Source organism: Falco biarmicus, chromosome 1 (genome assembly GCF_023638135.1).
Source record: "Falco biarmicus isolate bFalBia1 chromosome 1, bFalBia1.pri, whole genome shotgun sequence".
In the NCBI taxonomy this organism is placed as follows: domain Eukaryota; kingdom Metazoa; phylum Chordata; class Aves; order Falconiformes; family Falconidae; genus Falco; species Falco biarmicus.
In genome coordinates, this window is record NC_079288.1 from 102,224,096 (window position 1) to 102,238,175 (window position 14,080).

The 14,080-nt window shown below is 44.4% G+C and overlaps 1 protein-coding gene across 5 annotated transcripts in view; it reads left to right on the plus strand.

Moving 5' to 3' along the window:
* The first annotated feature begins 1,973 nt into the window (after positions 1–1,973).
* The window catches only part of ANKRD17 (ankyrin repeat domain 17), a 95,021-nt gene continuing 82,914 nt past the window's right edge, over positions 1,974–14,080 (plus strand). For 2 of the 5 annotated variants that reach the window (XM_056354208.1, XM_056354217.1), the window contains exon 1: positions 1,978–2,681. In XM_056354208.1, coding sequence (XP_056210183.1) covers positions 2,292–2,681 — 390 coding nt within the window. In that variant the 5' untranslated portion in view covers positions 1,978–2,291. Of the gene's footprint in view, positions 2,682–14,080 lie in introns of all 5 variants that reach the window. The other 3 variants (XM_056354242.1, XM_056354253.1, XM_056354226.1) reach the window with 2 other exon arrangements.

Here is a 14,080-nt window from a genome sequence, read left to right on the forward strand (position 1 = left end):
GCAACTCCTTGCCAGCAGCTCAAAGGGTAAAAATCCAGTCCTGCAACCACCCTTCTTGAATCAAGCAGGTGCATTTGGTGCATTTGGACAGTCTGTTCCTCTGCCAGGCTGCTTGTACAGCCAAAGAAATCGAAGACACATTTTGTTTGAGGAAGTCAGTCACATCTTGGAACAAACGATGAAGACTAGGTCACTTTTCCAGGTCTGCCACTTGAAAAAAATGACATCCTTTTCACACCCACACCACAAAACTCAGGTGGTAAGGCTGAGGTTACCAATGTTAACCTACAATTCTGTTTTCTGCTTGTTGTGATTACCACAAATAACAAATGCTTAATTTGTCCCTGCATCTCAATACAAATCAGTAAAAAGCAATGCATTTGCCACAAGATAACAAAAGCATTCTTCTCACTGATCTGCTGTCATGCACCTCGCTCTGTTTTGAGATTTTTGTGCAGTCATACCAGGAAGCAGTAGGCAGGTGGCCAGAACATTCCATTTACTCCTCCTGGATCACATGAAGAGGTATTTACAAAGGTATTGTTCAGTTTAGACCTCATACCTGAAGATTAGAGGTTAAGAACCAGTTATAAACGGATGACTTAAAAATAATGTAACTTAATAGTGGGGCTGTTACCGCTAATGCAGGCCTTTTATTAAGAACATACAGAGGCATGCAATAAGAGGTAAGTTTGGGTGGGAGGTAAGAAAGATGAAAATTTGGGGGGAAAACGGTGCAGGCTTGCTTTTGTGATCAGCACTAGTTCTTTGAGAGGTTTTTTTTGCAGCAATGTTTCATTTCAGAGGTGCTGCAGACACAACTGGTGCTTTCCAACATTCTCCAAGTAAGACAAAACACAACTTAAGAGTAATCAAGGACAAACTCTTAGTACATTTTGTACAAGACAGCAGACAACTTAATCAAAAAGGACAAGCTCTTGGTACAATCTTTGCTATATTTCTGTAAAATGTAACTGTAATAGACACAATTGGCTTGAAACACCAATTCCAAAAGATCAGTAGGGTGGCAGCACATTAGAGCCATCACTGATCTTTACAATCATGCATTTCTTGGTTTTCCTTGCTGATTTTCATCAGGCCTTCACAAAAAAAGAAAATAAGAAACCCATTCCTTCAGTGAGCATGTGTTGACTGCCTATACTTAACTGCCATGAGGCTTTTGTTACTGCAGGACCTGACCTGCATCAATGGAGGAGAGTGTTCTTCCAGCCAAAAACCATCGGAGCATTGATGTCCCAAGCACAATTTAGGGATAAAAGTCTGGGGCACGGGGCCTGAGGGAGGAAATGGGGTAGAGCAACAGTTAAAGGATGTAATTAAAGTGTATGGTCAAAGTGACACAGGCACCTTGTTGTTTCATTACTTATTTAGTGACAGTCCACCAACATTCTTTTAAAACAGGGCCTCGGAGCTTGCCTTTGAATACACGGTGCCCAGCGAGTGCACCCGTATGAAAGAACACGGCTTGTAACCGGAAATCAGTCCGCTGTGGTTTTGGGGTGGCAGCGTGCTAAGGCCTCAACGGGCGCTGGCCGCCGCCCGGGGGGGATTACCGAACAGGCAGAACCCTCCGCAGCGAGCGGGGCTGGAGGAGGCCCGGACCCAGCCTCTCCCGGCCTTCAGTCTGACGAAGTAACTGACCGCCAAGGCCGCAACCGCAGGAGCGGCCTGCCCTCCGCCGCGCTCCGGCCGAGGCCACCCTGCCGCACTACTGCCTCCCGTAGCCGGGCCCTGACCCCCGCCGGCCGCCTCCCTCGCTCGGGAGATGCCCGGCCCCGGCCTTGGCCGGGGCCAGGGCCACCACAGGGGCGGAGCGGAGCGGAGCGAAGGCGGCGGGCGAGGCCAGGCTGAGGCGAGGCGAGGCGAGGAGGGAAGCGGCCACACGGCGCCGCCGCGGCGGGTGATGACGTCACGGGCACTTCCGGCGCCGGGGCGGTGACCGAGGCACGCACGGAAGGGCTCGCCGCCAGAAGGGTGCCGCGACGGAGCGGGCGCGGGGCGGCGCGGGGTGCGCGGCGCGGGGCCGAGCCGAGCCGAGCTGAGGCCGGCGGCGGCGAGCGGGGGCGGGCGGGCGTAGGGTGGCGGTGGCTGTTGCAGCGGGAGAGGCGCCCGCTGCTGCCGCTGCTGAGAGGCGGCGGCGACGACAAGTATCGCGAGAGGTGGCGCGGCGCCGGCGCTAGAGGTGACCGAGACAGCGGCGGCGGCCCCCGGTGCCTCCTCCTCCTCCTTCCTCACCGGGCGCCGGCGCTGAGCGAGGCAGATCGGCGGCCATGGAGAAGGCGGCCGGCGCGGCGGCCGCGGAGGGAGGTGGCGGCGGCGGCGGTGGTGGTGGTGGTGGTGGTGGTGGTGGCGGCGGCGGGGACGCCGGGAGCGCCACGGCGGGGCCCGGTCCCCCGGAGGGGCTGAACGGCGGCGCCGGTAACTCGCCACCGTCGTGCCCGCCCGGGGCGGCGGCGGCGGCGCCGCGGGGGCTGGTGCGGGTGTGCGACCTGCTACTGAAGAAGAAGGCGCCGGCGAAGGCGAAGCGGGGCGGGCGGGCCGGCCGGCCGGCCAGCAGCAGCGAGAGCGGCGGCGGCGGCAGCGAGAGCAGCAACAACGGCAGCGAGGAAGAGGAGGAGGAGGAAGACGAGGAGGAGGAAGAAGAAGAGGAGGTCTCCGAGGTACCGCGGGGACGGGGAGGCGGGGGGGGGGGGTGGGGGGGGCAGGCCACGGGGACGGGGCTGCTCCGCCTGGTGTCGGGGGCGTGGGGTGGGGAGGCCTCGGTGGCGGGGGGTGGGTGGCCGGGCGGCTCCGCGGGTTGCCCTACTGCTCCGGTTTCATAATTGCTGCCGCCGCCGCCTCCCCCGCCTCCCGCGGGGCCCTGCCGCAGAGGCAGGAAGGGGGCAGCACCGCGCCGCCCCGGGGCGGCCTCGTGGCGGGGCGGGTCCGGGCTCCGGGGCACGGCGGGGCGACACGGCTGGGCTGGCGGGGGGCCCCGCGCACCTCCCGCCTCAGGGCAGGCGGCGGCCCCGGTGCCCGCCCGGCGGGTGTGTGCGGGGGGGCCTGTGTGCCCCCGGGGGAGGGGCTTGGCGGGGGGGCCCGGGGGCTGCCCGGGGGCCTCAGCCTCGCCGCCTGTCGGCGCGGGCGGTGGGTGGCGGCGAAGGGGAAGGCCCCAGAAATGTTGCAGGTGGCTCGGCCAGGCCGCGCTTGGGGCCTGCCTGCATGTGCCGTGCTGCAGCTCGGTGCCGGGAGCGGCGGAGCTGCGGGTGGGAAGGGCTGCCCGTGTTCCCCGGGCTGGGCTGCGGCTGTGGGCCAGAGGCCGAGGCTCCTGGGGAGCTGTGAATAGACCATCCTGAAGGAAAGCAGGTGAAGATGCAGCTAGAGTGAAGGCTGCCCTCCGGCCCTGGGCCTCCTGCTCTCCTTGCACACCTCTCTGAACCTGCAGCAGCCACGGCTGCCATGTAACGCTGACACTGGCACTAGGAGCTATTACTAACTTGCTCTTCTTTACAGTTAGGTTTTTCAGGTAGGTATCGCTGGAAAAGGCCAAGCAAGACTTGAAGTCCCTTTCTTACTTGCATACATAGTTACACAGCATTGCTTTGCTGAGGGATTTTAATTCTGTAGCCCTCTAAACCAAATACTAATGCTTTTTTTCAAGTGGCTTCAAAAAAGTCCACTTAAAGTTTGTAAGCTTTTCTGTGAACTTTATTTCTAAGTGGTTTGGCTTTTAAGTGGTATATCTACTTTTGTGTTAGAATTAAAACAAGCAGGAAGGAAGACTCTGATACATTTAAGGAAGGGCTGGGCTAAGGCAGTGATAGGTTTTTCAACGGTTCACAAGTACTCTGAATTTTATTTCTGTGGAAATTGATACAAGAGGCATTTTATCCAACTTCTATGAGATAAACTGCATGCGATTGTGTGTCCCAGTTAACAAGTATTGACACCTGGCATTTTGTTTTTACAGTGTTTTATTTTTAGGAAAGTGAAGATCACTGTGTAGTTTTTGAGGTTGTAAGACTTGTGAGATAGGCAGCCGTGGTTACGTGCTGAGCTGTGCTATCTAGTAGTCCTACAGATACTTGAAGAATTCTCTTACTCTCTTAACAGTCCCCTGATTTCTGCTATGGCAGTGTGTGGTGAAGGGATGAGGGCCTTTTAATGACTTAGCAGATGGACAGGTCTATAGTTAAGCGTTGAGATCAGTTGTATGTGACTGCAATCTTCAACAGTGTGTGTAAAGTGAGACTTGGTGGCCAAACCATAGGCAGATATGCTTTGTGGTCCACAGCCATCCTTCCAAATAGTTCCTTATAGTGATAGCTCTCAAATGGTATAGTGTGCATGGTGTGACAAGAAAGGTAGAGACAATCTAGGAATGTATGTACTAGGTGAGGTGAGCCTTTGCCTGCGTGCTGTGCCTTACAGAACCACAGGTACCCATTTAATATGTTTTGAGACTTGCAGAGAGATGAAAAAGCAAATGGTCATTAAACTATCATGAGACAGCAGAAGAATTTTTGACTTTTTTTTTGACAGAATGATATATGCTGTAGATACTGATAGCTGGGAAGGGTAGTTTTGGCATCTGGAAGCTTCCCTGATGTTTTCTTCTTAATCATAGTAAGTGAAGGCTTTCCCAGTTTGGGTGGTCTGAGATTAAATATTAAGCAGGGGTAAGTGATAAGCAAGTTAATACTCTGTTTATTAAGTTCAGGACAGCACACATTTTGCCATGTATCAGCTTCATTTATAATAACTTTCTCTTGATCATTCAGGTTGCTTGCAGACAACTGTTCCAGTCTTTCCTCTGCTGACTTAAGGATGAAATGATGCAGCTTGTAGAATATGCACAGCTGAAATCACAGTTTTTAGTAATGTGAACTTGAGGATGGCCTGCTTAATGGAGCAGAGGATCTCACTTCAAAGTAGTTCCCAACAGCTCCTGGGGAGGAAATGTTTTGACTGTTCTCAGCAAAAAGGAGTTGTCCTTGTCTGAAAGCAACCTGGTGTTTTAATTTAGGCTTTTGGTAGTGGTTTTTTTTTTTTTTTTTTAGGGGCGGGGAGTTTGTACTATAGGATTTTTATTTTGGGTTTAATTTTTTTTTTTATTAGTCAGACTTACTTGAGATGTGCATAGCTTGTGTGGCTTTCAGCATTTGGATTGTGGTCTTCTGAGCATTGGCAGTCTGGAAGGCACTTAAGATGAAAAACACAAAGAAATCTAAGTTTATGGTTTTTCTGTAAATGGAAACTATTGTGGAAACACTGTGTAAGATGGTGTTCCCTCCCAGCCATTCTGTTCATTATCTCTGTTAACTTAAGACAGTTTGTCTTAGGCTATTTTTTGCCCTTCCCATGCTTAATACATTAAGACTTCCCTAATCTCTGAAGCCGAGGTACTTCTGAGTACTTTTACTGAGGCAGCTTCTAAAATATCAGGAGCACAGTAGCAACAAGTCAAAAGACTTATAATTGGAAACCTGGCAGATACTAAATCACAAAAACCCCATGAGTGGAAAGACATTGTTTGGCTCAGTTGCTGCTGAGCTGATGGGATGGAATAAAAAGTTGTAATCAGATGTTTTCATCTCAGTCTGTTCTAAACTCTGTTAGATCGCAGTGTGGAAGCACAGGCACTGGATAGAGCTTTGGGAGAAGTTAAATTGAAATTTCATACGAACAACTTAATGAGCTCCTACTACAGTGTTCATGGCAACCTCCAAGTTGCCTTTTGAAATTGCAGCAAGTTGCTGTTTGCCAAAAAACGCAAGAGTCTAGGTAGCACGGTCCAGTATTCTCTTTAAATGGCAAATTACCTTTTCCCTAACCACCAGTTAATAAAGAAATGACAATTCTTTTCAGAACACAGAAAGAGGTATCTCAAGGTAAAAGAAAAACTACAGTAGAAGTTATGTACCAGGGGAGGCCAGCTTGAATGCTTTCTAACAGAATTCTGGTCTTAGTTTATGAATGATCACATACAACAAGCAAATTTGTTTGGTTTTCACAGAGGTAGTCTCATAAGCTGTTTAAGGAGCTGCGTTGGTGAATAGGACTGCAATGGCACTTAGGTTGGGTGATAACTGATGGGGAGTGTGCATTCAGGCAAAAACTGGGTAGGTGCAGTGATATGGAAAATTTAATCACTTCACAGATGTTTAAGGGTGAGATGAAGGTGCATCTCTGTTGTTGATTAGAATGGTATGAGGATTGTTACTGAAGAAGACTTTATGTTCGTGGGCCATTTTATTCGTTGCATCCCTAGTGGGAAGCTGCTTTTTACTTTTTAGTGGGGCTTTGCAAAGTGTACCTGCCACCCCTCATTTAGCATGGTTTACAATATGTGAAACAAAAATGAAGTAAAATGCCTGTCAGATTTGTGCTTTAGGTCAAGTCAAAGGTCTGTTTTAGCTGCTTTAAAAGAATGATTTTCAGGACCTAAGATAAAAAAAGGAAAAAAAAAAAATGGCAGGGTGGGAGCAGGTTGGACAAATGAAAGCTGACATATAATGTGAAGCTTGAGAACATTATTACTGTTTGGGAATTTTTTATTGGTGAAAACATGGTTTAGCCTTTCCTCTGAACAGGCTTAGATTAAAAAACTAATGTGCAGGTTTCCTGAATGTGTTCTTCTATATACTGAATTTATTAAACATTTTCCTTCAATGAACAGTGAAATAGTGCAAAAAAAATGGGCAAATCCTAATATCAAGCTGCTTCTGAAGATCTGATGTCCAGAGTGCATTAAAGCTTCTCTTACTAAACGTGGAAAGGTTTAATTGTATAATAAAAACTGTTTACAAGCTTATTTCAAGTCTTTGAAAACTACAGGATGTTTGCTGCTGGCAGTGAATTTTGTAATTGCTTTTCCTAATATCATATCCATTTTAAGAGTTTAAGTTCAGTTTTCTCCATCAGCAAAACATCTCGTGATGATTAGATGTAGATCATTCTTGGTGCTTTAATTTTTTGACTGGTACAGTTTGTTACTGGATTCTCATACAAGGTGCAAATTAGCTTTCCTAAACATAATCCTATAACATTAACTATAGCTGAAAGTGCTGCCCTGTGCAAAGGATGTTTTTGAGATGTTTTGGCTGCTGCTTAAGCATTCTTGGTTTTACTTGGGCCTTGTAGCTGCTGTAAATAAAAGTTCATTTTTGTTTTTTCAGCTGCAACTGAATTAGTAATTGAACTGAACTAATAAGATGAAGTAAATAAAACAACAAAAGGCCACAGGTCCTCTAAGATTTCTTCCTGCTGAAGCAGCTACTCTTGACTTCTTTAGCTTCAGATATGTGTTAGAATCTGAAAATTTGGGTTTACTGATGTGATTTCAAGAGCATCACAGGCATATAGTTGTAATAATTAAGCTGTTAAAGCCTTTTACAATTTAAGTGTTAAAGGAAGCTATTGGTTTGACACAATTTATTTTATAAGTTTTTAAACCCAACCGTCTTAATTAGAATCCTGGAATAAGGCCTTTAGGTTCTGCAGGGCTGCTAAAGAGCCAGTATGTCTTGCTTGTCCGCTGTATCTCTGTACTACCATTACTTTCACCTCCTTGTGTCTTCAAATACATGACTGGACATGCAACTAATTGGGTTCTGTCCTTATTAGGGTATGACATCCTGATGTACAGTTCAGTCTGCGTTCTGCTACGTTGTTTATGCTGTAATTCTCTTCTTTCTGTCTGTCTTTGGCAGTTTTTTGCCTGTAGGGTTTTGTTTCTTCCCTTCAAAAGCAGAATTAATAGTGAAGTCCCTTAGGAAAAAAACAACTAAACTTGTTTAAAACCAAAGGTGACTTCAGCATTTTCCTCATTGGTATAGTTACTGCAATTGGTATTATATATGTAGTTGCTTGGTATAGCAGTAGTTACATCAGTTGAGCGGATGTGACTGAAAAAACAGGTGAGCCACAGCAGGGTCTGTGTCAGAATTCTTTTCCATCTCTAGAAAGAACCTTATGACACTTCAGAGACGCCAGTTCTCACCTCTATTAGGTGCTCCCAACACAAAGCCTGCTCTTACAGAAAATCTTGTGTGAGGGATATGGTGAGTATGGTGTAATATAACTGCCAACAGTTAGCTTCCATTAATAGTCTCTGAAGATGAGTAGAATTACAGATTGCCTGGAAGCGTGTAAAGGATGTTTCTCAAAAATGCCTGAAATAACAGGGCTGATGGTGCTGTTGGTAGGTGAATCTCACAGCCACGTTTCTCTGTAGTGCAACCTGCTGTAGCTGACCCCAGGAAGCATTAGCCAAAAATGTTGCTTAATATCTCTCCCATCCTTAACTGTTCCCTTAGCCTAGGTTCCAGCAAAATCTGTTTGGAAAACTGGAATAACTATTTGGCTGGCTTGGCTTCTCCCTGCTAACCACCTTTCAATCATTATTGGCATCACCCTGTAGATGATAACTAGCATATGCCCCCTTATCTAAGAGAGTTATGTTACTAGAATTCATGTGCTGGTTAGGAGATGGAGTGTGCTGTTAACTGGCAGAGGTGGTAAGCAAAGATTAAGTAGCGTCTTTATGTGCGTGGCAGAGTCTAGGTATGCAGAGCTGATAAATGGTGTCTGGTTAGACCTAGTACATATGAAAAAAAAATCTTACAGGTGTTTTTTTTGTCTGTTCTACTTAATTGAAGTTATTAGTTGAATATTTGGGCTTTAAAAAGAAGCTCCCTGCATACAACTACTATGGGAGTTGGAGTTAGGTATTGGTGGTGCCATGTGAATTTGTTTACTTCCTCAGATATTTCTTCAGGAAATGTCCTTAAAAACATAATTCCTGTGTGCAGGCTGGAGCCAAACACCCCATATTTTAAGCTAGTAATTTAGTTCTTTAAAGAGCATGATTTCTCTGGAAGAGACTTAGCTGAGGGAGTTTCCTCATCTGTCAGTTTTGAAGGGAAATAGGATTATGTATGTTTGGTTTTTTTCTCTATCTTTGTTTTTAAAGCAAAACTATTTGTGCTTATTTAGGATATAGCTGATTTGGAAATTGGATTTAGGAATTGAAAAATCAGTGCTGCAGGTCTGAGATAAGTAAGAAGGCTTTGTTTCTGAAGTTAAAGAAACAAGCCCTTTTAACTTTGTGTTTTAAAAAAAAATATTACATAAATGTGGTATTAGTGTGTTAGGCCATTTGAGCAGAATCTGTAGCTGCCTTGGTAGACATCGTGCTTTTTTTTGTGAAATGATGTGCTTCCAGTTTCTTGATGGCATGGCAACTCAGGTGACTAAGTTGAAATAACATCTCAAAGATGTGCTGTATCTTTAAAGATTCTGTACCGACAGAGGACTTTTTGTCACATCAGTAACTTGATGTTTTGAGAAAGAATACTAATTGTGTGGGTGGGGGAAGGACTTAATGTAGCAAACTGCTTGGGTAGGGTCACTTACCAGCATGTGAACTTGGCGGGGCGGTGGGGAAGAGTCTTCCTTAACGTGTGGTTAGCCTTACCAGTGAATGTAAATGTGTCTTGGTGTTGGTGTATGAATTCTGATGACCTCTCTGCAGTCATTGTACAGTTTCAACAGGAATGTTTGGAGAAAAATAATAATACATGCTTGACCAATGAAGGGCAGCATTTCCTCTCTGTTTTCACTAAGCAGTTAGTGCTTTGTGTTAATCGGTACTCAGAGATGTTACCTCAGTATTCCAGATGTTTTTCAGCCACATTTTCCCCCTGTATACAATCCTAAACTCATAACTCTCTGAAGAGCTACAGTCATGTGGAGGTATTACTTAACTGTTGTGTCACCTTATTTTTACATTAGGTAGTAGCTGTATACCAAGCTAAAAATTGGCCACGAAACCAAGCATGTCTTTAATATATCTTTTGTTTGTGCTTGCAGTATTTTCTTTTAGGCTGAATGTTGTAATTAAGATTTTGTTTGCCTTACCCAAAGCAGTTTTTGACCGATCCAAATTACTGGTGTTTGATCTGCAGGTGTTTTTCTTCTGTATTTTTGCTGAATCTTCAAGTCTTAGGAGTATAATGGTGTATTCTAGGAAATGAGCTGAAGTAAACCTTGATTTTATTTTTTTCCCTGCCCCACCCCAATATCTTAGGTCTTTGTGGTGTTAATCAACAATGTGTCCAAATACACAGCTGTTCAGATGCTAGAAAGCAGAGCTAGAAAGAAATTCGGAGTATTAAGAAGTGATGAAATGTTGCTATTTAGAATATCAGTTTGGGGTTTTGGCTTCCATTCTCCTCAAGTTCAACTTGAAACAGTCAAAAAAGAAGAATCTAGACACTTAACTTTTAGGTTAAAAATAAAGGCATCTTTTACACAGTAATGTGTCTTCTTGCTGCTAAGGAGGCAAGCTTATATTTGAGCTCAGGTTTGTTTCCCCTTGTCTTAATGTTGTTTCTAAGCCTGTACATCTGTCCTTTGCAGACACTGTTTTGTGGATTACAGCCTCTGCGGAAGGGGGAATGTGTGAAACCTCTCTCTCTAGGGCAGGGAGTGATTCAGAGATAAGAGGAGGAAGGTAGTTTTGATCCTCCCAGTTTTTCCCATACATGAAAATAGAACTGGAACACTTTGTTTAACAAGAAGCTGGACATTCCTACTATATCTGTATCTGGTGACTCACATGTTGTTCTGGAGCTTTACCATTTCAAAACTTCAGGTATTTTTTTCCTTCTGTTTAGTCTTGTCCTGAAATGTTTTGCCAGTGGAATTTTCCTTTTGAGGCTGTTCTGCAGGTGTGAATTGTTCTCTTCCACAAAATGGTGAACAATGCTTTAATGAAGCCTAAAATGTAAAGTCATTTTTTAAAGTCATTTTATGAGTTGGTTTTCTTTTTTCCCCTCAAGTGCTCATTGTTGTTCAGCCTCTTTGTTAATGTGGGTGCTAATCCTGCTGAAGTTGGGGGAATTGGCCTTGTAGGAAGGTTGCAGTAAGCACACTACTGCCAAAAAAAAAAAAAAAGGCATTTATTGCTCCTCCCGTCCACTTGGGAAATGATCTTGTTGAAAAAAACCTCAGCAACAGAAAAAGCGTGTTTACAGTTGATCAGTTCCTTGATCCATTTTGTCAGGCGGTCACACAAGAGCTTGTGCTGACACAGCGAAGAGCCAGGAACTTGGGCAGGGAGGAGGGATGAGGACTGCTTTTTTTGGTGGAACTATTCATTTAAATGCGTGTCAAACACTTGCATTGTCTTTGAGGACTCCAGTTGCCAAGAATGGTACAGATCTGTGAGAATTCTTGTATTAAAGGGTAAAGTAGTCTTCCTGATGCTTCCTTTGGATCTTCTATTTGAAAGTGGCTGGCGCAATCCTGGAAAGATAAATCCTGCAGAAATGTGGTGGTTTTTTTTTTTTGCATGCAGTTTTAAAACTTGAAAGCTTCTTGATAAAATTGCCACTGACTTTTTCCTCTGGTATTTGTTAAGGTGCTTGAAAGTGGCGTATTAAGGATAGAGAGAAAGAGAGGAACAAAGCAGTATTTTCTCAAAATGTGTACTTTTTAGTGTCACCATTGCCACTTTTGCATCATTTAGTGCAGTGCAGCAAAGGAGTCGCTTTGTATGCTGGCTAGCATAAAATAAATAGTCACAAAGCACATCTGTGATCAGTACAGTAATGGTAATCCAAAAACCAAGCTAGTTTAAAGAAAAAGAGCACTTTCAATGTAACAGTCTGCTAGATAGATGAACATATGCCTTCTGTCCAGCTCAGTCACTAACAGAAGTGAAAGCTGGCATAACAGCATGATGGTATTTTTGTGAAGCATCAGCTTGATAAAGGATCTCCTCAGTGATAAATATAGCGGTAAACTTTATGTGCTAAATTTTGAAAAAAGGCTTTTCTGAAGCTTGCATGTGGGGGAAACGTTGATGCTTCTGTGTTAAATAGCTCTAAATGTGTCTTTTGAGTTGAGAAAATGTACTTGTGTCTTTGAGTTGAGGTGAGTTTTTAGAAACACATGAGGATGTGCATGGAAGTTGGCTTCTGGAGAAATACTTAGGATATGGGATGGCATCATGTGTTGAGTTGACCTGATAGGTTACCTCTACTAAGAAGAGGGAATCTCTTCCTCTGAGCTCTTCCCAGCTGCATGTTTACATTGCTTATGTTTTGGCAGCTCTCTGTGTAGCAGGTCATGGGCCTGTGACCTGTCTGAAAGGTAGTGAAGTGGGTACAAAGGGGGAAGGGAGAGAGAACTGTGTGGTATTTTCTGTTGGGTTGTTTTTTCTTCTGATTCTGGAACTGAGGTGTTCTGTCAGTGTGGGACAGCATTGCATGTTCTGCCAGCGTTGCCTTGTTCACCTCTGTGGGGCTTGGTATACTGAGCATTGATGAAACAGCTGTGCCAAGTGCAGCATTTGTTGTGAAAGTTGATATACATGCTAATTCCTCTGGTGCTTTGGAACTGTTGTGTGTTGTTCTGTCCCAGCATCCCTTAGTTAGGTCAGTGTATGGCCAAAACCACGGTTACGTTGCAAATGCCTGTGTCTTTGACAACTTTATCAACGTTACTGGTTTTGAAGAATTGTGTGAAGTAGTGCTACCCAGTAACCACTTTCTTGAGTGAGTCAGACTTAAAATAAGATTAGCAGTAGTACTCTTAATGAACTTCATTTTAAAAAAAAAAAAACAACTATTTTTACATCTAAAAAACCCTATGAAGATTTGAGAAAGGCAGATGTCTTTGGTACTGGCTTTCATTGTAATCCAGAGCTGGGTGTTGCAGAGTGTGCAGTCTTTCCAAACCATTGGAGTACTTGTTAGCAGAAATAACTTGAGCAGTTGACTTTGTAACAAAAGTATTGTGCACACAGTCTGGGACATATTTAATTTTTTTTAAACTTTTTGTGACCTTCCAATGCATTTATTAAACTTTGTCATGGTAAAATAATTCCTTTAGGCTCTGTGTGTATGATTTAATTTAAATGCCAGTGGAGGGAGGGGGAAAGGTTCTGCTATGGGATAGAGGTACACATGTGGAAGAGCACCCCAACCTCAGCTGTCAGGGTGGTGAATTGTCAGCTATGCTGTTGAAGACTGCTGAAGATTTTTTGATTTTTGGACTCTTGAAAGCCTTTAGAGTTAGTCTTGGGCTAAAATCAGACTCTGATTTTAGATCTCTAGATGGAGAGCATCTAGAATTGAGAAGGGCAGATGTTTGCAAGTTAATTGTTGCGTCTCTCTTCTGCTAATCTGAGATAAACCGAACCTATTTATTTCTGAAGACCCAACAAAGAAGAAATGGGGAACAGGATGTACTGAACTCCAGTGAACAGTGTTCATCTGGAGGTATTTCAATCTGGCCACTGGTTCAAGTATATTGATGGTAAATGCTGTGAGTTGTGCTGTGTGGTCCCCAGTCTGTCTTGATCCTCCAGGTAACTTCACATGAAACAAGAAGTGAACAAACTAATTAAAAGAATATAGAGAACATGAAAGTCTCTTGTTTTCATTCAGTTGTTGTATTTTTCCTTCAGTCTTTTCTAGTAGCTTGCTCTGTTAAATTCCAGGCTTGGTATTGCTGTCAATGAATGAAGTGGGTTTTCTAGCTGTTTTAGTCTGTGAACTTGAAGATGCCCGCTAAGTGACTGATTGAGAGCTTTGTAAAAGAAAGAAGCATGAAGTACATTGTTGTGGGTCCTGCTTGTTTCCATAACAGTTAGGATACATTTCAAAATCTGCTATTAACCAAGTCCAAATTCATTACGAACAGCCTATCTGAATGTAGCACTGCTGAAACAACTATCTGGTTTACAGCTGCGGAAAGGGAGACAAGGACATCATGATCCAGCAGAATCCTGGATTGGAATTTGATATAGGAATACTTTTTTTTAAAGCAGTATTCACTTAATTGGATTATTATGCGTAGAAGAAAGTGATGGGCTAGGCTGCTTAAAAAGGGGGAGGAGGCTGTTCTAGAAAGTGACTTTTTCTGATTGAAGGTTTTCTGAATCTGCAGGGACTGTGTTCGCACTTAAACTACTCTAGAACTTCCAGTGACTTCCAGCTGTTACCTGCAAAAAGTGCTTAATTTAAAACATTAGACAAAGTTGAATGTATGTTCATATACGCTTAATGAT